The following is a 26,589-nucleotide window of genomic DNA, read 5'->3' as shown; positions in this document are numbered from 1 at the left end:
CTTTCTATCTAACCTTTTGTGTATTTGCGTACTGTATGTGTGTGTGCACGTGCATGCATGTGAGTGTGTTTGCAGGCACATCCTCTGGCAGTAAACTACTAGTCAATAATCTTGCTCTCTGTCCCACAATTGTCTCATTAATTAAGATGGCACTACAATATTGCTTTCATTCTAACAGAAGCATTTGTGGTACTCAAAGTGAATAATATGACTTCAGTTTGAAAAACATACCTCCCTGGAGGGCAAATCCAGGAAGAGTGGAAAGAGAAATGCAGGGGGGAAAAAACACCTCTTCCGCCTCTCTCTCTTCTCCTGTCCCCCTCCTCCTCCATCTACTCCCTATACCGCCAATTACCGAGCTGGAAGAATGACTTGATACTGCTTGAGGGACTTCGTTCAATAACGACAAATGTTCCTCAAAGCAACGCTTCATTTTGCTTCTCAGTCTGTAATGCCACTAAGAATGGATGTATTGTAATCCCTGAAGCATGGTCATATTGACTGGAAGAGACAAATCCATTTCATAAAGACTACAATCAAGAACTACAGCGGTGCAGACAATATAAAATACTTTAATCATAAATAGATCAGTGATAGGACAAGTAATACAGGGCATGTCGGGTTATAAACAATAATGGCTCTCTAAAGCAGCTGTGGTCCTTCTTACTCTGTTTGAGGGTGTACTGAGTATACACAAAGTGACCCGGAACAAGTTAGGAGCATCAATGATTAGGAACAGTATCTCATACATTAGTAAATAGCATAAAAGGTCATCAATTGGTTCTCAAGTGATCATCTACAGTGGTTTTCTCTTTTCCCAAATGTTATTATGGACACATCTACACAAGGAGATAAAGAATAAGAAGCCTCCAGCACAGCTGCATTAGCCTCAAATTACTCCAAAGTAATCGATTCCCCTGTCGTCGTAATCATGTGCAGCACCATGAACAGTATACCAGTGAGTCTTCCATGAGCTATATGCTAATATAAAATGGGTGGTTAGAGCCCTGAATGCTGATTGGCTGACAGGAGTGGTATACCACGGGTATGACAAAACATTTATTTTATTTTTACTGCTCTAATTACATTGATAAGGGTAGCATAGTGGTTAGAGCATTGGACTAATAACCAGAAGGTTGCAAGTTCAAATCCCCGAGCTGACAAGGTACAAATCTGTTGTTCTGCCCCTGAACAGGCAGTTCACCCACTGTTCCTAGGCTGTCATTGAAAATAAGAATTTGTTCTTAACTGACTTGCCTAGTTAACAATGTTGATTCAACTAGTGTTTGCCCAGTGGGAACGGTGTTGCACTGTGAAAGCCAAAGGCCAGAGTATTCTGATGGTGAAACTGGAGGAGCCTCAACAGAAAGGAAATGTAGACATCAATGAAAAGGGGTGGTAGCTGTGCAGTGGCAGAGCAAAAACTGTTGGGTGCTCTTTAAATCGGTACACATCACATTCATAAGTGGCCTGACACAGATTACTGAGTAGATGGTTGAACGCCAGGGAGCATTCATAATCTACATTTATATTCCATATAAATATTATGTATATTCTTATCTCAAACCAGGTAGAGTGGAGTAGAGAATATATAATAGGACTGATGTATTGAAGAGAACAAAACATCTCTTGAATCTCAAGCATGGCCCACTTCCCTGTTCCTCTGTGGTCGTGGTGGTGAAGATGCTGTATGTACATTCATACATTCATTAAATCACGAACAGGAACTGCATGTAGATGAATGACATTGGATGGATTCTCTATTCCCTTCAGACTTCTAATTCATGCTCTGGGGGGAGATATTGTGGCGTGTGAATATGCTGCCAGTGTTATGGTTTCCAACTACATTCACTGATACAGTTGTTCATAATGAGACATATAGATTCAAATATACGTTTAGGCAAACCTTTGCTAAACAATCTAGTTCAGATTATTTTTGACTGATTATCTTTCCAATTAAATGTTATAATAAAATGTGTACATTTAGTTTTCAAAAGGAATCATTTTAGAAATAGAAAAGACAACATTTTACAAATTGCAGTTGGAGAGTTTAACTCTTCGTAAAAAACAACGAGTTCTGGACGGTGACGCAGCTGCTAAAATGGCCAACAAGAGCTACTGTATGCGGAACACTGAGATCAGCTGCTGGAACCTGGAGTAATAATGCATGTATTGTTAACAATCTGATGACGTCAGATCTCAGATCAGTTCAGACCTTTGTGGGTAAAGAATCGTAAGAGTAGTATCCTCAATGTATCTTTAGCCCCACCCAGACTGACAATGTCATGTTAGCATGATTCACAGGTTAAATGACAACACAACACTTAATAACCTCAAACATGAATGACGCACACAACAGATGCTCGCTACAGTACAGTCAGGCTACAGTACCAGCCAGTACACCCACAGGAGGTCCCCCATCCGTTTGGTACCAAAAGTTACAAGTAGGTCCATTTGTATTTAGACAGTAAATGCAAGTGGTTTAAAAAGCAATAGCAGCAACCAACTAGAAAATAACACAACACAATCTCCAAATGGGTTATAGAATGTTGTTTTCATGAATCTCAGAAATTATTTACAGTATCTGATACGGAACAAAACATGAAAACTGGGTGACCTAAAATACTCCATAATCATAAAAGTGAATAGCACTGCTTGTGTTTGAGCCACTGTGTGGGTCCACTATCCCTCCCACCACATAAAACATCTATCTACACCAGCACTTGGATGAAATGTTTACAGAGCCGGTCAAGGAGGCGTCTCAGTGTGACTGGGCTGTGTGTGTCACATCTCTTCCTAAACACAAGGAGCTTGTCCAGAACATTGTCCCGGATTCCATAATGTTGGTCCCAATATCCGCAGTCGTCCCGTACCAACCCGACTTCTCTGCTGCTGCCCGGCTTCCTGTGAGGGTCAGAAAGGGCAAAGAATCCTCAGACAAAGGCATCCATTGAAGGTCTACTCGGTGCCATTCTGAGGCAGTTTCCTCAGGACCCAAGCAGGCTGACCTCATATCTGCCTGATTCCCCAGGGTCTTTCAGTCTGTCTCACTCTTACGGAGGCAGGGATGTGAAGATGAGTCAGTAATCCTCCTGTCAACGTAGAAATGTAATGTCTCTGTATGTTCTGAATATTGTAGCTACAGTCCTGAAATGAATAATAGCACATAGCCATACAGAGGTCAACCACCAGGTTACGTAAGATGTTTTTGAGTACAAAATCAAGAATCAATGCAGGCTGCCACTCAATTTCAGTATTATCATGTCAAGAATATAGAATGAAGGGATGTGTAAATGGTTGTCTACCTGTGATGCACGTCAATGATTCCCTTCTATATCTGTTAGTCTACAGAGAAAAAGAGAGATGGCATAATTAGAAACATTAGGAAAATTGTGAACATTAGGCTTGAGTCAAATGCCCTTGTGTTGTCTACTTCAACCCTTTATATTATCTTCACACACACACACACACACACACACACACACACACACACACACACACACACACACACACACACACACACACACACACACACACACACACACACACACACACACACACACACCTCCCCCTTCTGGAAATCTACACTACCAAGAATTCACAGCCTCTGGTTTCCAGTGTCTCTTTCTAATAAGGACACAGATGCCACACTACTTGCATCAGATGTCTCACAACTCCTAAACCATCAACAGCCATATGTTCTGAAGACTCCCCGTGGCTGTTTTTGCTCATCAAACAACCTTATAGACTTCTGCTGTTTTTTCTGCATCTGATATCCAACAACAAGGTCAATAGAAGCTGACAGTCAACTCTACACACCAAGGTCCTTGGCGGATTATTTTTTAACTCATGTTTAGGGCACGCACGCACGCATGCACGCACGCACGCACGCACACACACACACATTCAGTGATTAGTGACCTTCCCAAAGGACTCTATAGAAAAATGTTCATGTTCACAGCCATCACACACACAATGAACTTTCCCCCTCTACTCCCTTTACAACTGAGACCAACGTTGTCTGAAGACGACGTGGGGTTTTCTTTGAACACGGAGAACAAAAACTAGAAAGATGTAGTCTTCAAGGGACTTTTATGTACAGTATTTCCTTTTTTGCTTGATGTTGTCTCTTTTACTGTAGCAGGGCGTTACATCGTTACATAGTAAAGCCATGGTTAATCGAAGGACAGCGATTGGAGGTTGTACTGAAATCACATAATGGAGGAATCAATTAGTCTATTCTGGGGAGGGGTGTGTCCATGTCCAGGAGGGGTAGATCATCTGATATGTCCCGTACAGTCAACACAAGTAGAAAACTTGACAACTACGTTACAACCAATTGTATTGCAATGACTATCCACTGATGACCATCCTGCCCAATCATCCTCACTACACAGACGCTGCACAGTTATCATACATAGTTGTCATATTTACCTTTGTCTGTGGACTTGGACTGGCTGCCTGCAACGGTGGTCATGTCAGATGGTAGACCTACGTACACCCCGCCATAGTTCCTGAGGGAGTAGGGAAAAGGGTCAAAGGTCACATCAAAGAGCACATGACTCTAAGCCTATGTACTTTGGCTCCCACCAAACGACAGGGCATCCTGTGAGCACTGCAGTGTGTGGGTGTGTACAGTATGTAACCAAAACACATTAGGGAAGCAGCAGTCCAGGGGACTACTCTAATCCAATCATCTAATGACTGTAGGAACACACATGGATTGAATTGTGTTTGGGTTCAACCTTCTCAGAGCAGGAGGAAAACACTGACGAGTAAGACGAGAGGACAAGCACTTACCTTCTTTTCTCATCGTCTGGTGAGGACTCATCTGTCCTGATTGAGACAAGAATCACAGATCAGCTCACAGGACTTGATACAATGCTCAGTGCTCAAACACATTGTACAGTCGTGGCCAAAAGTTTTGAGAATGACACAAATATTAATTTCCAGTTTGCTGCTTCAGTGTCTTTAGATATTTTTCTCAGATGTTACTATGGAATACTGAAGTATAATTACAAGCATCTCATAAGTGTCAAAGGCTTTTATTGTCAATTACATGAAGTTGATGCAAAGAGTCAATATTTGCAGTGTTGACCCTTCTTTTTCAAGACCTCTGCAATCCGCCCTGGTATGCTGTCATTTAACTTCTAGGCCTCTTGAGGATTGACCACAAGTTCTCAATGGGATTAAGGTCTGGGGAGTTTCCTGGCCATGGACCCAAAATATTGATGTTTTGTTCTCCGAGCCACTTAGTTATCACTTTTGCCTTATGGCAAGGTGCTCCATCATGCTGGAAAAGGCATTGTTCGTCACCAAAATGTTCCTGGATGGTTGGGAGAAGTTGCTCTCGGAGGATGTGTTGGTACCATTCTTTATTCATGGCTGTGTTCTTAGGAATTGTGAGTGAGCCCACTCCCTTGGCTGAGAAGCAACCCCACACATAAATGGTCTCGAGATGCTTTACTGCTGGCATCACACAGGACTAATGGTAGCGCTCACCTTGTCTTCTCCGGACAAGCTTTTTTCCGGATGCCCCAAACAACCGGAAAGGGGATTCGAAATGACTTTACCCCAGTCCTCAGCAGTCCAATCCCTGTACCTTTTGCAGAATATCAGTCTGTCCCTGATGTTTTTTTTTCTGGAGAGAGGTGGCTTCTTTTCTGCCCTTCTTGACACCAGGCCATCCTCCAAAAGTCTTCGCCTCACTGTACGTGCAGATGCACTCACACCTGCCTGCTGCCATTCCTGAGCAAGCTCTGTACTGGTGGTTCCCCAATCCCGCAGCTGAATCAACTTTAGGTTACGGTCCTGGCGCTTGCTGGACTTTCTTGGGCGCCCTGAAGCCTTCTTCACAACAATTGAACCGCTCTCCTTGAAGTTCTTGATGATCCGATAAATGATTGATTTAGGTGCAATTTTACTGGCAGCAATATCCTTGCCTGTGAAGTCCTTTTTGTGCAAATCAATGATGACGGCATGTGTTTCCTTGCAGGTAACGATGGTTGACAGAGGAAGAACAATGATTCCAAGCACCACCCTCCTTTTGAAACTTCCAGTCTGTTATTCTAAGTCAATCAGCATGACAGAGTGATCTCCAGCCTTGTCCTCGTCAACACTCACACCTGTGTTAACGAGAGAATCACTGACATGATGTCAGCTGGTCCTTTTGTGGCAGGGATGAAATGCAGTGGAAATGTTTTATGGGGATTCAGTTCATTTGCATGGCAAAGAAGGACTTTGCAATGAATTGCAATTCATCTGATCACTCTTCATAACATTCTGGAGTATATGCAAATTGCCATCATACAAACTGAGGCAGCAGACTTTGTGAAAATGTATATTTGTGTCATTCTCAAATCTTTTGGCTACGACTGTACATAACACCCAACATGACACAAACCAATGATTGACATATAGTTGACATGGATGACTTGGTTATGAGCTGGGCAAGACTTGGTATGGCACTGTGAGGGCACTAATCAAAAGGAAACAACAATGTGGATGGTTTCCACCTACAATGAATGTAGGTTAAATGGGTAGTGGACTATGTCATGTACATTGTCACATTTACCTTTCTTCTCTGTCCATAGAAGAGGCATGAAAAAACAAGTGTATACATGAACTGCCAGTCAAAGTGTGTGTGTGTGTGTGTGTGTGTGTGTGTGTGTGTGTGTGTGTGTGTGTGTGTGTGTGTGTGTGTGTGTGTGTGTGTGTGTGTGTGTGTGTGAGTGTGTGTGTGTGTGTGGCAGGACTAGAGGTGTGTTGTGTTGCAGTGCTGAACCCCAACCACCGACTGGCCGTGGTTGGCAGTGTGCTGCTGTCAGTCCCCATTGGTCCTCGATTAAGCACTGTAGCTGCTCAGATGTTTATCAGAAAGTACACACACACACAACACGCACACGCACCACACACACACACACACACACACACACACACACACACACACACACACACACACACACACACACACACACACACACACACACACACACACACACACACACACACACACACACACACACACACACACACACACACAAAGTGATTCAAGAAAATGTTTTGGAAATGGGTGCCTGCCATGATGATGGAGGTGGCTCACCGTGCCTATTGAAGACCTATGTTCCTTTTATAACATAATTCATGCAATTTGCCTTGAATGGAAAATGGCTGTTCCTTTGATTTACTGAACAGGGCTAATTCATTGTAATAGCAGTTCTGGAACATGCATTCATTTCTCTACATATTAATATTCTATAGGCAAAATATTTTAAGGCCTTGATACAAAAGACATTTTAATTTGATTACATGACAGTAGGCGTTTTGAGGTCTTCTTAGTCAGATTACATTTCTCTATATCTTTCTCTACCATTACTAATACTAAATCAGTGTTTCTAATGACAACCAAATAGGTTTATGCCATACAGGAAAACTCATGCTTTGTATTAGAGGTTGACCGATTAATCGGTATGGCCGATTAATTAGGGCCAATTTCAAGTTTTCATAACAATCGGAAATCGGTATTTTTGGACACCGATTTGGCTGATTTATTTTCATTTGAATTCCTCTTCTTTTTTTACACCATTATTTAACTAGGCAAGTCAGTTAAGAACACATTCTTATTTTCAATGACGGCCTAGGAACGAACGGTGGGTTAACTGCCTTGTTCAGGGGCAGAACGACAGATTTTTACCTTGTCCGCTAGGGGATTCAATCTCTTAACCTTACGGTTAACTAGTCCAACGCTCTAACCACCTGCTTTACATTGCACTCCACAAGGAGACTGCCTGTTACGCGAATGCAGTAAGCCAAGGTAAGTTGCTAGCTAGCATTAAACTTATCTTGTAAAAAACAATCAATCAATCATAATCACTAGTTAACTACACATGGTTGATGATACTACTAGTTTATCTAGAGTGTCCTGCGTTGCATATAATCGATGCATTCGCGAAACACGACTGTCGTTGCTCCAACGTGTACCTAACCATAAACATCAATGCCTTTCTTAAAATCAATACACAGAAGTATATATTTTTAAACCTGCATATTTAGCTAAAGGAAATCCAGGTTAGCAGGTAATATTAACCAGGTGAAATTGTGTCACTTCTCTTGCGTTCATTGCACGCAGAGTCAGGGTATATGCAACAGTTTGGGCCACCTGGCTCGTTGCGAACTAATTTGCCAGAATTTTACGTAATTATGACATAACATGGAAGGTTGTGCAATGTAACAGGAATATTTAGACTTATGGATGCCACCCGTTAGATAAAATACGTAACGGTTCCGTATTTCACTGAATAAACGTTTTGTTTTCGAAATGATAGTTTCCGGATTCGACCATATTAATGACCAAAGGCTCGTATTTCTGTGTGTTATTATGTTATAATTAAGACTGCTTTGATAGAGCAGTCTGACTGAGTGATGGTAGGCACCAGCAGGCTCGTAAGCATTCATTCAAACAGCATTTTCGTGCGTTTTGCCAGCAGCACTTCACAATGCTTCAAGCATTTACAACTTCAAGCCTTTCAACTCCCGAGATTAGGCTGGTGTAACTGATGTGAAATGGCTAGCTAGTTAGCGGGCTGGGCGCTAATAGCGTTTCAAACGTCACTTGCTCTGAGACTTGGAGTAGTTGTTCCCCTTGCTCTGCATGGGTAATGCTGCTTCGAGGGTGGCTGTTGTCGATGTGTTCCTGGTTCGAGCCCAGGTAGGAGCGAGGAGAGGGACGGAAGCTATACTGTTACACTGGCAATAATAAAGTGCCTATAAGAACATCCAATAGTCAAAGGTATATGAAATACAAATCGTATAGAGAGAAATAGTCCTATCATTCCTATAATTAATACAACCTAAAACTTCTTACCTGGGAATATTGAAGACTGATGTTAACTTCTTCGATATAGGGGGCGCTCTTTTAAGTTTTGGATAAAAAAACGTTCCCGTTTTAAACAAGATATTTTGTCACGAAAAGATGCTCGACTATGCATATAATTGACAGCTTTGGAAAGAAAACACTCTGACGTTTCCAAATCGGCAAAGATATTATCTGTGAGTGCCACAGAACTGATGCTACAGGCGAAACCAAGATGAAATTTCAAACAGGAAATGCCCCAGATTATGAATGCGCTTTGTTCCAATGTCTCCTTATATGGCTGTGAATGCGCAAGGAATGAGCCTACACTTTCTGTCGTTTCCCCAAGGTGTCTGCAGCATTGTGACGTATTTGTAGGCATATCATTGGAAGATTGACCATAAGAGACTACATTTACCAGGTGCCCCGATTGGTGTTCTCCGTTGCAATTATTGCGCAATCTCCAGCTGCGTGCATTTTACCATTTGCTTCAGAGGGGAAACCAAACTGCCACGAATGACTTATCATCGAATAGATATGTGAAAAACACCTTGAGGATTGATTCTAAACAACGTTTGCCATGTTTCTGTCGATATTATGGAGTTAATTTGGAAAAAAGTTTGGCGTTGTAATGACTGAATTTTCGTTTTTTTTCTTAGCCAAACGTGATGAACAAAACGGAGCGATTTCTCCTACACAAATAATATTTTTGGAAAAACTGAACATTTGCTATCTAACTGAGAGTCTCCTCATTGAAAACATCTGAAGTTCTTCAAAGGTAAATTATTTTATTTGAATGCTTTTCTTGTTTTTGTGAAAATGTTGCCTGCTGAATGCTAGGCTTAATGCTATGCTAGCTATCAATACTCTTACACAAATGCTTGTGTAGCTATGGTTGAAAAGCATATTTTGAAAATCTGAGATGACAGTGTTGTTAACAAAAGGCTAAGCTTGTGAGCCAATATATGTATTTCATTTCATTTGCGATTTTCATGAATAGTTAACGTTGCGTTATGGTAATGAGCTTGATGCTATAATTACGCTCCCGGATACGGGATTGCTCGACGCAACAGGTTAAAAGGAACCACCAGCTTTCATATGTTTTCATGTTCTGAGCAAGGAACTTAAATGTTAGCTTTCTTACATGGCACATATTGCACTTTTACTTTCTTCTCCAACACTTTGTTTTTGCATTATTTAAACCAAATTGAACTTGTTTCATTATTTATTTGAGGCTAGATTGATTTTATTAATGTATTAAGTTAAAATATGTGTTCATTCAGTATTGTTGTAATTGTCATTATTACAAATAAATAAATAAAACAAAACCGGCCGATTAATCGGTATCTGATTTTTTTTTGGCCCTCCAATAATCGGTATATGAATCGGCAATGAAAATTCATAAATCGGTCGACCTCTACTTTGTATCCCTCCCAGGAAGGCAATACCTTGCTGAGTCTATGAAACCGTGATCTATGAGACTGTTGCTGTACTTACAAATCTTTGGAGGTTTCTGCAGGTCCTGTGAACACAAGGAAGAGAAAAAGAAAATCATTACACAATTCTCATTATTTTGTTCTGGTTGGTAGATAATTGTGTGGATTACAGTAGAAATGTACTTTTTACCCAGTAAGTGGGGGGTTGAGGTGGTCTTTTCTCACAGCAAAAGACCACTCCACTCCACACCCATCACATCAACCAACCATTACTTATCCATTGACACAGTGTCTGTCGCTCCTCTTTGTACTCTGTGTGGTGTATTTATAGGGACGCAGTGCATTACACGCAGAAACATCAAACATGACAAACTCTGTCTTTGAATCATTATTACAGCTTCTTTTTTTTAAATAATAAAAAAAATGGAAAGAAAGAAAACAAACCAACTAAGTGACCAAATGCCTGCAACCCAGCAGTTGGGTCAACCAAACAACCCAGCGGTTGGGTCAACCAAACAACCCAGCGGTTGGGTCAACCAAACAACCCAGCGGTTGGGTCAACCAAACAACCCAGCGGTTGGGTCAACCAAACAACCCAGCGTTTGGGTCAACCAAACAACCCAGAGGTTGGGTCAACCAAACAACCCAGCGGTTGGGTCAACCAAACAACTCAGCATTTTTTAGAGTGGACCTTCAACACGGTTTCTTACCCACAATAAAGTCAAGCACAGAGCACCCAGAAACAATAACACTTAATCAACGCGCCACTCTACCTTGCTATATCGGAAATGCGGTAAGCTCCATACATCACTTTTATTAACACAACTATCTGACTTAACGGCTCCCTTCCCACTCGTTGAAGATGTTACAGAAGTCAATGAGGCACAGCTTAATGACCACCACTTCAAATCAAATTGTATTTGTCACCGAATACAACAGGTGTAGGTAGACCTTACCATGAAATGCTTACTTACAAGCCCGTAACCAACAATGCAGTTCAAGAAATAGAGTTAAGAAAATATTGACTAAATAAACAAAAGTAAAAAATTAAATAAAAATGAACAATAAAATAACAATAACAAGGCTATATACAGGGGGTACCGGTACAGAGTCAATGTGTGGGGGTACAGGTAAAGGCCAACTGTAAAGGCTCCTGGAATTGCCTGGTCAAAAGGACAGAAAGAGCGCCGAGGGTGATGTGGGCTGACTGGGCTCTTAGTGCGTCCTGTAATTTGACAGAGGAGTTATTGGCGGATTTCGAGTTGCACTCCAGAGCTCTCCTGGGTAGACTGTATGGACACCTGACCCTAATCACCAACTTCACACTGAGAGGGGCCTTGACATGGATGTGTAGGTAGGCCATGTAGGGCAGAGAGAAGTAGTGGAGACAGGTAGAGGTCACAACGCAGCCAGGACTGGCTCTGAGAGAGAGGAGGGAGAGATATGGGTGGACGGGCCCAGAGGAGGAGAAGGGATAGAGAGAGTTGGACAGGCTCTGAGGGAAGAGGGATAAGGAGGGATGGATGGACCTGGATGGATGTCAGATATATTTTCCTCTGTATTATGGAGGTTGTCAGAGAAATGTAGAGATCACAACAAAGCCAGCACTGGGGGACAGGAGAGATAGAGAGGGCTGGACCTTAGAGGGGGTTGGACCTTGATGGATGTCATGTATACTCTGTATCAAAAATGTCTAACCTTGATAAGCAAGGGTCAAATCGACCAACAGCCTGCAGTGGACATAGCTTATGTCAGGTAGATAGTGTCATGTAGCTATGGTCATACATAATCTAGCTTAATAAACTCAGGACTCTTGTCTTTCAAAGATAATTCGTAAAAATCAAAATAACTTCACAGATCTTCATTGTAAAGGGTTTAAACACTGTTTCCAATGCTTGTTCAATGAACCATAAACAATTAATGAACATGCACCTGTGGAACGGTTGTTAAGACACTAACAGCTTACAGACGGTAGGCAATTAAGGACACAGTTATGAAAACTTAGGACATTAAAGAGGCCTTTCTACTCACTCTGAAAAACACCAAAAGAAAGATGCCCAGGGTCCCTGCTCATCTGTGTGAAAGTGCCTTAGGCATGCTGCAAGGAGGCATGAGGACTGCAATACATTTCAATATCTGTACTGTGAGACGCCTAAGACAGTGCCACAAGGAGACAGGATGGAAAGCTGATCGCCCTCGTAGTGGCAGACCACGTGTAACAACACCTGCACAGGATCAGTATATCCGATACATCACATGCGAGAGAGGTACAGGATGGCAACAACAACTGCATGAGTTAAACCCTGCCTTTCTAAGGTCTTCGAAAGCCAAGTTAACAAAACAGATCACCGACCATTTCGAATCCCCCGTACCTTCTCCGCTATGCAATCTGGTTTCGGAGCTGATCATGGGTGCACCTCAGCCACGCTCAAGGTCCTTAACGATATCATAACCGCCAACGATAAGAGACAATACTGTGCAGCTGTATTCATAGACCTGGCCAAGGCTTTCGACTCTGTCAATCACCACATTCTTATTGGCAGACTCAAAAGCCTTGGTTTCTCAAATGACTGCCTCGCCTGGTTCACCAACTACTTCTCAGACAGAGTTCAGTATCTCAAATCGGAGGGCCTGTTGTCCGGACCTCTGGCAGTCTCTATGGGGGTGCCACAGGGTTCAATTCTTGGGCCAACTCTTTTCTCTGTATACATCAATGATGTCGCTCTTGCTGCTGGTGATTCTCTGATCCACCTCGACGTATACTTCTGGCCCTTCTTTGGACACTGTGTTAACTAAACTCCAGTCGAGCTACAATGCCATACAATTCTCGTTCCATGGCCTCCAACTGCTCTTAAATTGCAAGTAAAACTATATGCATGCTCTGCAACCAATCGCTACCAGGACCTGCCCGCCCGTCCAGCCTCACTACTCTGGACGGTTAGGACTTAGAATATGTGGACATCTACAAATACCTAGGTGTCTGGTTAAACTGTAAACTCTCCTTCCAGACTCACATTAAGCTTCTCCAATCCAAAATTAAATCTAGAATCGGCTTCCTATTTTGCATCAAAGCATCCTTCACTCATGCTGTCAAACATACCTTCATAAAACTGACTATCTTACCGATCCTTGACTTCGGTGATGTCATTTACAAAATAGCCTCCAACACTCTACTCAGAAAATATGATGCAGTCTATCACAGTGCCATATGTTTTGTCACCAAAGCCCCATATACTACCCACCATTGCGACCTGCATGCTCTCATTGGCTGGCCCTCGCTTCATATTCATCGCCAAACCTACTGGCTCCAGGTCATCTATACGTCTTTGCTAGGTAAAGCCCCGCCTTATCTCAGCTCACTGGTCACTCAGCAGTACCCACCCGTAGCACGCGCTCCAGCAGGTATATTTCACAGGTCACCCCCAAAGCCAATTCCTCATTTGCCCGCCTTTCCTTCCAGTTCTCTGCTACCAATGACTGGAACAAATTGCAAAAATCACTGAAGCTAGAGACTCATATCTCGCTCACTAACTTTAAGCACCAGCTGTCAGAGCAGCTCACAGATCACTGCACCTGTACATAGCCCATCTGTAAATAGCCCAACAAACTACCTCATCCCCATACTGTTTTTTGCTCCTTTGCACCCCAGTATCTCCACTTGCACAATCATCTACTGCACATCTATCACTCCAGTGTTTAATTGTTAAATTGTAATTATTTCGCCAAATGGCCTATTTATTGCCTTACCTCACTTATCTTACCTAATTTGCACACACTGTATATAGAGACTTTTTGTTATTGTGTTATTGACTGTATGTTTGTTTATTTATTTATCTTGGCCAGGTCGCAGTTGTAAATGAGAACTTGTTCTCAACTAGCCTACCTGGTTAAATAAAAGGTGAACTAAATCAAATAAGAAAATACACCAGGAACACACAATCCCTCCATCAGTGCTCAGACAGTCTGAAATAGGCTGAGAGAGGCTGGACTGAGGGCTTGTAGGCCTATTGTAAGGCAGGTCCTCACCATACATCACCGTCAACAACATCGCCTATGGGCGCAAACCCACCGTAGCTGGACCAGACAGGACTGGCAAAAAGTTATTTTCACTGACGAGTCGCGGTTTGTCTCACCAGGGGTGATGGTCGTTTATCGTCAACGGAATGAGCGTTACACCGAGGCCTGTACTCTGGAGCGGTATCAATTTGGAGGTGGAGGGTTCGTCATGGTCTGGGGTGATGTGTCACAGCATCATCGGACTGAGCTTGTTGTCATTGCAGGTAATCTCAACGTTGTGCGTTACAGGGAAGACATCCTCCTCCCTGATATGGTACCCATCCTGCAGGCTCATCCTGACATGACCCTCCAGCATGACAATGCCACCAGCCATACTGCTCGTTCTTTGTGTGATTTCCTGCAAGACAGGAATGTCAGTGTTCTGCCATGGCCAGCGAAGAGCCCGGATCTCATTCCCATTGAACACGTCTGGGACCTTTTGGATCGGAGGGTGAGGGCTAGGGCCATTCCCCCCAGAAATGTCCGGGAAATTGAAGGTGCCTTGGTGGAAGAGTGGGGTAACATCTCACAGCAAGAACTGCCAAATCTGGTGCAGTCCATGAGGAGGAGATGCACTGCAGTACTTAATGCAGCTGGTGGCCACACCAGATACTGACTGTTACTTTTAATTTTGACCCCCCCCACACACACACACACTTTGTTCAGGGAAAACATTTATGTTTGTCACATGTCTGTGGAACTTGTTCAGTTTATGTCTCAGTTGTTGAATCTTGCTATGTACATACAAATAATTTGTTAATGTTAAGTTTGCTGAAAATAAACGCAGTTGATAGTGAGAGGACACTTCTTTTTTTGCTGAGTTTATGTCACACTGTATACATGTAGCTTACATTACAAAATGAATTCCATTCCAATCAAGTTGCCTTCAATCACCTTCCTCAAGTACAACTAAATTCCAATAAATTTTCAATTCAATTGGCCTTCATTCACCTTCCTTATCTGTATCACAAAGGATTCTACTTTATACGGTGAATAATTGAATGTTTTGTATTCACTACTGTGTCCCAAGAATCCGTCATTGTATGCAATGGAATGGTAAATGGTGCCGACAGAGAGGGCTGCCTTGCTTTTAGCTCTTTGGAAACTTTGCAGTATGTTGTGTTATTACATACAGCCCGGAAGAACTATTGGATATCAGAGCGGCAGTAACTCATTAGCGTTAGAACCAGGAATACGACTTTCCCGAAGCAGATCGTTTGTTCGCACCCCCCAGGGCAATTGAACTGATTCCAGAGGCGCGACCCAAAACAACGCCAGTGAAGGAGAGGTACTCGGAGAGGTCTTCAAGTCCGATTTAAGAGGCGCGCACACCACCCACCGCTTCCGAGTATATTACTCACTCATGTTCAATCTCTTGATAATAAAGTTGGGGCGGCAGGGTAGCCTAGTGGTTAGAGCGTTGGATTAATAACCAGAAGGTTGCAAGTTCAAATCCCTGAGCTGACAAGGTACAAATCTGTTGTTATGCCCCTGAACAGGCAGTTAACCCACTGTTCCTAGGCTGTCATTGAAAAGAAGAATTTGTTCTTAACTGACTTGCCTAGTTAAATAAAGGTAAAAAATATATTTAAAAAAATAAAAAGTTGACGAGCTCAGGGTGAGGGTTTCTTTTCAGAGAGACTTCAGGGATTCACATTCTCACATTCATCACATTCTCTGTTTCACAGAAATATGGCTCTCTCAGGATATACTATCTGAGTCAGTCCAGCCAGCTGGGTTCTCAGTTCATCGCGCAGACAGGAATAAATATCTCCATGGGAAGAAGGGGATGTGTGTTTCATGATTAACAACTCATGGTGTAATTGTGATAACATAAAGGAACTCAAGTCCTTTTGTTCAACCGACCTCAATCAAATGCAGACCGTATTATCTCCCAAGATAATTTTCTTTGGTTATAGTCATGGCCATGTATATCCTCCCTCAAGCCGATACCACGTTGATCGTCAAAGAACTTCACTATACTTTATTCAAACTGGAAACCACATATCCTGAGGCTGTATTTATTGTAGGGTACTACAAACCAAATTTGAGAAAAATGCTGCCGAAGTTCTATCAACACAGACTGGTGTTTGAGGGTACTATTTAATGAAGCTGCCAGTTGAGGACTTGTGAGGCGTCTGTTTCTCAAACTAGACACTAATGTACTTGTCCTCTTGCTCCGTTGCGCACTGGGCCTCCCACTCCTCTTTCTATTCTGGTTAGAGCCAGTTTGAGCTGTTCTGTGAAGGGAGTAGTACACAGCGTTGTAGGAGATCTTCAGTTTCTTGGCAATTGCTCGCATGGAATAGCCTTAATTTCTCAGAACAAGAATAGACTGATGAGTTTCTGAAGAAAGGTCTTTGTTTCTGGCCATTTGGGCCGGTAATCGAACCCACAAATGCTGATGCTCCAGATACTCAACTAGTCTAAAGAAGGCCAGTTTTATTGTTTCTTTAATCAGAACAACAGTTTTCAGCTGTGCTAACATAATTGCAAAAGGGCTTCCTAATGATCAATTAGCCTTTTAAAGTGATAAACTTGGATTAGCTAACACAACGTGCCATTGGAACACAGGAGTGACGGTTGCTGATAATGGGCTTCTGTACGCCTATGTAGATATTACATTATTATTATTTTTTTTAAATCAGCCGTTTCCAGCTACAATAGTAATTCACAACATGAACAATGTCTACACTGTATTTCTGATCAATTTGATGTTATTTTAATGGACAAAAAAGTGCTTTTCTTTCAAAAACAAGTACATTTCTAGGTGACCCCAAACTTTTGAACAGTAGTGTATGTTTTCATGGAAAACAAGGACATTTCTAAGTGACCCAAAACTTTTGAAAGGCACTGTATATATTCTTCATTCCATTCCTTTACTTAGATTGTGTGTTTTGGGTATATGTTGTGAAATGGTTAGATATTACTCATTAGATATACCAATACTATTTGCCAAACACGTGTATGTGACCAATACATTTGATTTGTACATTTGATTTGGAACACTATATACCTTTTGAAAAACAAGGTAACAACACCCCCTCCCCTGTCCTCCATTTCCTCCATAATAACACCAGTCTTCGACAAAGCTGTCCACCGAATTATACTCATGTAATTGAAGGAATGGCGTTAGAAAAAATATGAAATATATCAAATTCATAACAAACACCACAATTTTATCCTTAGTTATAGAAGAGGAGGCCAAAGCCTTTATACAGAAACAGTACATGGGGTGTGCCTTAAGACAGAACAGAGTGGCCCATTCACAACCCTTACAAAAGCTTATTCATCATCAAGGCCACTCAGATCTGCTTACACAAGAGGATGGATGAGGAGACCAATATCCAGTACGTTTAGAAGGCACTGTCCCATTGAGTCTCTGGACAAACACATGGGTGTGGAATGAAAAACGGAGTGGGAATCGAAAGAAAAAACAATTGGGCTACAGGTTGTGAGGAGATTTTAAAACAGACTTACACACATAATACCACTGGTAATTTATCAAACAGCTGTGTTGTGCAACACTGCTGATATGATCACATTTAGGTCTACACTACCGCTTCCGATACTGTTACGGATAGGTGTAGTGTCACCTTGTCCAAATTGAGGCTTCCAATAGGCTATGTGAAATGCGAAGATCTTTGCATTGAAAATTGAAAGATGCACTACACTGGCAAAAGTATATGGACACCTACGTGTCGAACATCTCATTCCAAAATCATGGGCATGAATATGGAGTTAGTCCCACTCTCTGCTGCTAAAATAGCCTCCACTCTTCAGGGAAGGCTTTCCACTAGATGTTCAAACATTGCTGCGAGGACTAGCTTCCATTCAGCCACAAGAGCATTAGTAAGGTTGGCACTGATGTTGGGCAATTAGGCCTGGCTCGCAGTCGACGTTCCAATTCATACATCCCAAAGGTGTTCGATGGGGTTGAGGTCAGGGCAGTTCAGTCAAGTTCTTCCACACCGATCTCGACAATACAATTTCTGTATGTATCTCGCTTTGTTCACGGGGGCATTGACATGCTGAAACAGGAAAGGGCCTTCCCCAAACTTTTGCCAGAAAGTTGGAAGCACAGAACCATCTAGAATGTAATTGTATGCTGTAGCGTTAAGATTTCCCTTCACTGGAACTAAGAGCCCTAGCTGAACCATGAAAAACAGTCCATTATTCCCCCTCCACCAAACTTTACAGTTGGCACTATGCAATCGGGGAGGAAGCATTCTCCTGGCATCCACCAAACCCAGATTCGTCCATCGGACTGCTAGATGGTAAAGCGTGATTCATCCCTCCAGAAAACGCTTTCCCACTGCTCCAGAGTCCAATGGCGGAGAGCTTTACACCACCCCAGCCAACACTTGGCATTGCGCATGGTGATGTCAGGCTTGTTTCCTCCTGCTTGGCCATGGAAACCCATTTCATGATGCTCCCGACGAACAGATCTTGTGCTGGCATGGCTCCAGAGGCAGTTCGGAACTTGGTAGGGTGTGTTGCAACCGAGGACAGACGATTTTTACACACTGCGCACTTCAGCACTCGGTGGTCTCATTCTGTGAGCTTGTGAGGCCTACCACTTCGCGGCTGAGCCGTTGTTACTACTAAACGTTTCCACTTCACAATAACAGCACTTACAGTTGAACAGGGAAGCTCAAGCAGGGCAGATATTTGATGAACTGACTTTTTGGAAATGTGGTATCCTATGATGGTGCCATGTTGAAAGTCACTACAGCTCTTCAGTATGGGCCATTTTACTGCCAATGTTTGTTGATTTCCATGGCTGTGTGCTCGATTTTATACACCTGTTAGCAACGGGTTTGACTGAAATAGCAGAATCCACTATTTTTAAGGGGTGTCCACATACACTACATGGCCAGAAGTATCTGTGCACACACTAAAAGAGTGCCAATTCCATTTGATTCTATCCCATTCTGTATATGTAACTAAGCTGTTGAGTTCATAGATCAATAGTTCTGACCTCTACCACACATGCATCATAATGAGTGTCACATGTCCTCACATGTCCTTGTCCCTGAGCTTGAGAGTGACCTCTAACCATGGGCTTAATGATCCCTCACAGAGACCCTCACACATCTTCCCTTTGTATTACACTCATGCATAATCATGCTTCTCATCTACTATACAGTTAGACTACTAGTTCACAGTATTTTCCTCCAGGGTCTCCCTTCCAGGAAGTGGAACTAGAGCAAATTCAGAGAAAATAAAACATGAACCTGTTTTTTGCATTAGCTGCCTGGGGTTCTGTTAGAGAAGGAGCCTGTCTGGCCTTTGCTGAGGCGCATGCACGCACACACACACACACACACACACACACACACACACACACACACACACACACACACACACACACACACACACACACACACACACACACACACACACACACACACACACACACACACACACACACACACACACACACACTTGCTCTGATGGTTAGTGAGGTAATTCCACAGGCGCTCTGATTCTATCACCATCATTTTCCGACCACAGCAGCAGCCAGTGATTGCTAAAAAGAAAATGTATTTTTATTCAGTCATCGCTCATTGATTCAGAAAAACAGTATATTACTTCAGATACAAAAATGTGTAGTGTGTATTAACCTCTCAAACTGAAACATTCACAAGTAGGAGTAAGACCTTAAGGTATTTGCCCAGTGAAATGTATCCTTTTGTGGGCTTTCGATGAATAAAACTAGGATATTGAGTAAGCATTTCAAAATTAGCAGTCACCAGGAGAGCCAGCATCAATCACCTGGAGATACTACTGCTGAGATGTAAAAGTCTTTCTTTCATCCACAACACCCATTGAGAGAACTGGACGCCACAGACTTATTTGAAAACACACAAACACAGCCTATAGACTCATCCTTGAAAGCATTACAATACTATTTCTGTTTTAAATTCCTAAAAACTTAGCTTTCTCCTGGTTCCCAGGGGTCAAAGTCTGAGCCTAAAAACCCTGAGGCAACCTCTGCATCTAACCACTGTCTACCCCTGAGATCACCATACACATACGGTACACACCTGGATGCAGAAAACCACTGCATAAAGCACACACACACATAGTGAAAACATGCAACCCTCCGCACCCCCAAACAGCCAGATGATCTGGAACAGGAACACTCACCCCCTCCTGAGGTGCTGGCGGCTGAGGAATTGCCACAACCCATTTTTGCATAGACGCTGCCACTGGGAAGGAGTTGTATTATGTGTCTCAGTCACACTGATTTACTATTTGGTGGTACGCTCCTGCACTCTGTGTCCATCCCCTCTGCAACGCTGAACTGAGTGTGTGTGTGAAAGCATGGAGATACTGTTATATTCACAGAGGGAGGGGGAGATGGGGGAGAGGGAAAGAGAGAGCGAGAAAGATGCTCTGTCCTCACATGATTTGCTATTTTTCTCCACCCTGACAGGGTTGTCCAGGAAACGGGGGAATGGGCAGGAGGGTGTCGAAGAAGCAAGCCAATGGCAAGCTTCAAGTTCGGCAGGGCTTTATAAAGGACGTTCCAGCTTTTATGTATGACTCTCCAAATTCATGATATGGTAACACATGTTATGCCGCTCTGGATAAGAGTGTTTGATAAATTACTAAAATATAAATGTTAAAATAAACGAATAAACTGTTTTCACCCCCGCCCCCGGAAACCTTTCTCAAAGCTACGGATCCGGATCACGCATGTTATTTACAGACACATTTCTTTCTACTTAGCTGCTCACACTCCTCCTCTCTTCGTGTTGATCACCTTCTTCCGAACCATGGTTGATGTCGCCTATGTCTCTCTGCCTCAGCTGAAATAAAAACCATGTGGCGATTTGAACGAACATTCAATAACACATGTCTGTTATAACGTATATTGCAGTTGCACAAGCAGAATGTCGTCGCTACACATTGCATTGGAGCAAAATTAAACTGCGTTTTGGGTGATGTAAGATAATATTTGTAGTTGCTGCCATATCGTCGCTGAAAACTAACACTGCTAATTTGACTGCTTGTCTGCCTCTTGCTTAGCCAATGTTTGCAATAATTATTAGAAAATAACATTAAATCGCTAATTAGACTGCGTGTATGATACGCTGCTAGATAGCTGCATGGAATGCTGCGTTCATGTGCTAGTCGGAACCATGCAACTTTGACCTATCCGATATTTTAACTGATTGTCGTCACATTATGTTCGATTTTTTAAAATTGTTTTGAACATGTATTATTTAGGATACATTGTATGCTACTGTATCTGTTCAACTGGATTTAAAATACTAGAATTCCTATTTATGACCAAATAATGTAAAAATGTTATTCCCACCACATAGTGAACTGTGATGGTAAGGGTAGAATGTGGTGGTAATGACAAAATGTATTAGTTAATTCATTTGAACTTACCTTAAGACCTGAAAAGACACACAAATGACATATACTGTATGATCATGTTGAAATGTAACACTTATTTGCTAAATAAGACCATTACATTTTATTGAGTGATTTGATATATATTTATGTGACTTACTATGGTTATTACTGTCTTTAATTATTTATTAATTTATTCTTCTATAAGATACCCCCAAATTCAACCAAGGATAGGACAAGAGCACATACTAACAAAATCAAACAAGATCCTATAGATACCAATAGTATTTATTTGTATTTATTTATTTAATATTTATTTAACTAGGCAAGTCAGTTAAGAACAAATTCTTATTTACAATGACGGCCTAACCTGGCAAAACTCAAACCCGGACGACACAAAGAAAGACAAATCAAGAGACAAGAAAGTGGTGAACTGTGAAACCAATCTCACAACTTTCCCAGTGAGAAAAAAAGGGTAGAAAAAGGAGGCAATGGAAAATGAACCAAAGAAACAACAGATCAACTATCCAGAGAGGAATGGTTATGGAGTCACACCTGTCAAGGAACACACCACCACACTCACAGGAAGTCTTACAGCTACAGAATGATGACCTATCTGCCCCTTAAAATGGCACTAGATTCCCCCTCCTATTCAAACTCCGAAACCCCAAGACAGAGAGGCTGTAGAAAAGGTGTAAAAAAACAGATCCAAAGTCTACAAGGATCTATGTATGGCCAATATGAAGTTGAAGGCCGCGGAAAGAATACGGAGGGAAATTATTTAAAAATATATATAATAGATTGTCAGAGAAGATCAGAATTTTGGATTCCTCTGGTACAAAAACAAAACAACAAATGCGGTCAAATCCACAGAATCTGAAAAAAATAACATAACACCATCATCTCAGAGCTGAGAGAGAAATACCAGAAGCAACCGAGTGCAAAAGACCCACCAGTGATATCCAAGGTTTTGGCTGGGAAAATACTGAAAAAGTATTGCATGGTGAAAATGGCAAATAGAATTTGGATTCTCTGCGAAGACAATGCGGGCAAACAACAAACGGCCAACTTGTCTGTGGTACTCAAAAAAGAAACATTCGAATGCAATCAGCCCATCCATAGAAGATTTTTTAAAAAGTTTTTAGGAACGTGATGGTAACAGTCGAGCATCAACAGGAAAAAGGAAAGATTGACAAGACACAAGAATAAAATGCAGAAGCGATACATGAACGACACACTGGCAAAACTCCATCAGAAGTTCAAGATAGAATTACCAGAGGTCAAGTGGTCAAACACAGAGCTCACCAAAATAAGTCCCTTTTGAATTAAAATGTTTTATGTGAAATGTTATTTCCATGACACTGTCATTGCCACAATGCTAAGTCATTACCATCAGGGTACATATTTTTTAGGAAACAGTGTATTAAATTGATTTACGGTTTCTCCCATATGTGAACCTTATATGCTTGTTCTTAATCTCTAAAATACTGTCAAATATAAAGATTTTGATGTGGTAAAAACATGTTTATGAGTATCATCAAGACATATATGGACATTTAGACATGACAATGATGAATACATATAATTAAGAAAACTTCCAAATTGTAACGAAAATATTATTACAAAAAATTTAAAAAAAATCATAGAAAATGCCTTAATTACAGAAATTGTATCTTTCTTTTCAACTAAAATAACAAATTTTATGACGTTGTGGTGACATTGTACAAATTGCAATTTGTAACATATCATCCGAAATGGATGATGCACATCCACAAATGAATACATACCATATGAAATATAACATATCATACTAAATGGAGTGTCCCGGATTTAGACAGTCCGGGTTGAGGACAGTTTTCACAATAACAAGTGTGTGTATTGGCAGTAGTTTATAGGCCTAGTAAACCCCCCAAAACCTGCGTAGGTTGCTGATTCCCTTCATGTTAATCGTTCTTATGGTTTCCCTATGCAAGGCCACAGCAACAACTTTTTTTTTCTTTCTGGTAACATGCATGATGTTTCAGGTGTTGTTTTACAATGTCGGCAGTGCATGCTTGGCATCAGATGGAGCTATGTGGTCCAATTCCTTGATAAATACAGAGATGTTTCTCTGCCCTCTCCAAACCTTGAGGGCAGAACCTTCATTAACTCTGGGTGTGCACACGCACATTATGTTAACAGCTTTTGATGAATACAGAACACTCAGTCTTCACCTTAGTGTAGGATTATGAGTAACCTACAAGGATTATTACAGAGGTAGATGCCTTGCAATTTCAAAAGCCAAGACCTTCCCATCTCAATGTGTTATCCAATGACTCATCACCCAAATGTTCTTTTTTTGGGGGGGGGGTCCTGACCACCTTAAATTGTGGTCAGGACCAATGATTTACAGTTGAAGTCAGAAGTTTACATACACCTTAGCCAAATACATTTAAACTCAGTTTTTCACAATTCCTGACATTAAATCCTAGTAAAAATGACCTGTCTTAGGTCAGTTAGTATCATCACTTTATTTTAAGAACGTGAAATGTCATTATAATAGTAGAGAGAATTATTTATTTCAGCTTTTATTTCTTTCATCACATTCCCAGTGGGTCAGAAGTTTACATACACTCAACTGCTTTACATCATGGGAAAATCAAAAGAAATCAGCCAAGACCTCAGAAAAAAAAATTGTTGACCTGCACAAGTCTGGTTCATCCTTGGGAGCAATTTCCAAACCTACGCTGCCTATATACGGTGCTGCAGCGTAGCCTAGTGGTTAGAGCGTTGGACTAGTAACCGGAAGGTTGCGAGTTCAAACCCCCGAGCTGATAAGGTAAAAATCTCTTGTTCTGCCCCTGAACAGGCAGTTAACCCACTGTTCCCAGGCCGTCATTGAAAATAAGAATGTGTTCTTAATTAACTGACTTGCCTGGTTAAATAAAGGTAAAACAAATAAATAAAAAACGCCTGAAGGTAGCATGTTCATCTGTTCAAACAATAGTATGCAAGTATAAACACCATGGGACCACGCAGCCGTCATACCGCTCAGGAAGGAGACACGTTCCGTCTCCTATACATACATATACACATGTATATCTATATGATAGAGGTAGGCTTCAGAACCAATTGCACAGTTAGTTTGTGCATCACTATTTTGAACTACAATCAGTCAGACCTACTTTCATACAGTAGGTCTTGAATCAATTGATTCCCTTTTTCATTGACTTTTCTTTTCTTCCTAGAGTCCGTGGTACTGCTTCTCCTCACCCTTTATTGACTTTTCACAATTGTTTTTTTATTGGGTTTTTCAGCCCTTTTTCATTCACTCTTAACGCCTTTTCTACTGTCCGTGGTATATCTTGAAGCACTCAATGTGCAGTGGCGCTTTGCATTTCTCACATGCATAGGTAGTGCGTTTGTCACAATGACGACATCTCTGGAACCGGTGCATCGTGTTGATTGGCCAGTGAGAAGCTTTGTCATATCTTGCCTGATCTTCAACAGTGGCAGCCAGTAGAGATCTCCTTCCGTGGCTCAGTGGTCTCGTGCCAAACTTTTGCATAAGAGACTGTGCCACTATCCATGAGAAGGTGAGCAGGTCGATTGTCCCTCCCATAACATCTCTGTAAAATAAATGGCTGTTAACGAGTGCACTGTTGAGAGACCATGCAAAGATGGGCCACCACCACTTCTTAGAACTGATGGAGATATGAAATATTGAAACCTGTAGGTTGTGAAGAACAACACCCCCCCATGTGCTCATTGTATCGGTTGATGCATTTTGTTGTAGGACTTTGTCAAAAAGCACATCGCTCCTTGTTCCATCTCTTGACAGAGGTCTCACTGTATTTCTCCTCCATGTTTGTTGCCACTGTGACAATGTTAATGTCTTTCTAACGGACCAGCAACTCGTCTCCTTGGCTCAAAACCTCAGAGGTTCCCCAGGTAACTTCATGAAGTCTTTATGTGGCTTGAATGGGGCATCAAACAGACAATTTTGCCTCATCGTTCCAGAGCTCCCATATCCTCTTTTTGTCATTTCATTGAGGAGTGCAAGTGAAGTGAAGAGGTTGTCACGAAGGAACTTGCAACCTTGAGGTCCATGACCCAACCCAGTCTCAGGGAGGAGAGTGTGGGGTAGGTCATCATCACTGATAACGTTGTTCCTGTCATGGTCTGTTTGCATAGTTTCAGCATATACATTCAACAGCCTGGCTGGCAAATGGCCTGTCCCCCCTCCATAGTCCATATCTGACCCACCGCTATCACAATCTCTGAGGGATAACTGCAATGTTGCATGCCTTGTCTGGGCAGTCACCTAGATCCAACATATCCAGAACTTGACTCAAAGTGAAACTAAAAGAAAGAACAGAGTAGAAAGTTAGGTATAACAATAACTATGTATGTGTATACCTAGATGCATTGTGTTATTCCACCGGTCAACATGTTTACACATTCTATGACCCCAATGAACAAAGTGTAGTAATTGCAAATGCATATATCAATACTAGACACCTTAAAGATGATGTGTACCAACAAATCTTTGTCCTATCTTAATGTTAACATACTTTACTAACCTTTTGTTTGGGAGCTTTGACGCAGCTATCGTCTTCTCATGGCGCAACGAGGAAGTAAACAGCTCTGGTCATGTGACAATCTACAATAAACATGTGACACTGCACATATTTCATTGAAACACTATTATTTCAATATTTGCTGGAAATGCATTGATACATCATTCAGTAACATTTTTAGAGCCTTATAACTGAAAACGTTTTTTTACGGTCACTATTGTGACTGATGGGATTCAATAGGTTAAACTGACTTGCCTAGTTAAATAAAGGTTAAATAAAAAAATAAACATATGGAATTTAGCTAAAAGACCTCTCA

General features: G+C 41.7%; 1 protein-coding gene and 1 long non-coding RNA gene across 5 annotated transcripts; both read right to left on the bottom strand.

Annotated features, from left to right (window-relative positions):
* Window positions 1-552: 552 nt before the first annotated feature.
* LOC118396538 (uncharacterized) lies at window positions 553-21,516 on the bottom strand. Of its 4 annotated transcripts, XR_008066363.1 has the most exons (8): window positions 21,346-21,513; window positions 21,090-21,161; window positions 10,349-10,373; window positions 4,801-4,831; window positions 4,435-4,514; window positions 3,306-3,345; window positions 3,009-3,092; window positions 553-2,904 (listed from the first exon to the last, which is right to left on the bottom strand). XR_008066363.1 is itself a non-coding variant. In XM_052465631.1 (7 exons), exons 1-6 carry the CDS (start codon window positions 21,412-21,414, stop codon window positions 3,341-3,343), a joined length of 282 nt encoding a protein of 93 aa, XP_052321591.1. In that variant the 5' UTR covers window positions 21,415-21,516; the 3' UTR covers window positions 553-3,147; window positions 3,306-3,340. The 4 variants fall into 4 exon arrangements, 3 of the variants coding, with proteins under 3 accessions (XP_052321591.1, XP_052321592.1, XP_052321593.1); XM_052465631.1 differs by having other exon boundaries at window positions 553-3,147; window positions 21,346-21,516; XM_052465632.1 differs by having other exon boundaries at window positions 553-3,092.
* Window positions 21,517-21,986: 470 nt separating this feature from the next.
* On the bottom strand, window positions 21,987-26,391 carry LOC127908214 (uncharacterized). The gene is made up of 2 exons (XR_008066362.1): window positions 26,277-26,391; window positions 21,987-26,055 (listed from the first exon to the last, which is right to left on the bottom strand). It is a non-coding gene; the product is annotated as an uncharacterized LOC127908214 (long non-coding RNA).
* Between the last annotated feature and the right edge of the window lie 198 nt (window positions 26,392-26,589).

Source organism: Oncorhynchus keta, chromosome 17 (genome assembly GCF_023373465.1).
Source record: "Oncorhynchus keta strain PuntledgeMale-10-30-2019 chromosome 17, Oket_V2, whole genome shotgun sequence".
Classification (NCBI taxonomy): Eukaryota; Metazoa; Chordata; class Actinopteri; order Salmoniformes; family Salmonidae; genus Oncorhynchus; species Oncorhynchus keta.
The sequence above is the reverse complement of the archived record's forward strand: the minus strand, read 5'-3'. Positions and strand labels throughout refer to the sequence as shown.

Bases quoted from the DNA above. Each gene is read 5' to 3' on its own strand.
- LOC118396538 (XM_052465631.1), bottom strand. From the start codon at position 21,414: ATGTTATTTTCTAATAATTATTGCAAACATTGGCTAAGCAAGAGGCAG. The intron at 10,374-21,089 runs GTGAGCAGCTAA...TTGTGTTCACAG, and splicing joins AACACGAAGAGAGGAGGAGT to GACCTGCAGAAACCTCCAAA. The intron at 4,832-10,348 runs GTAAGTACAGCA...CAATCAGGACAG, and splicing joins GCAGAAACCTCCAAAGATTT to ATGAGTCCTCACCAGACGAT.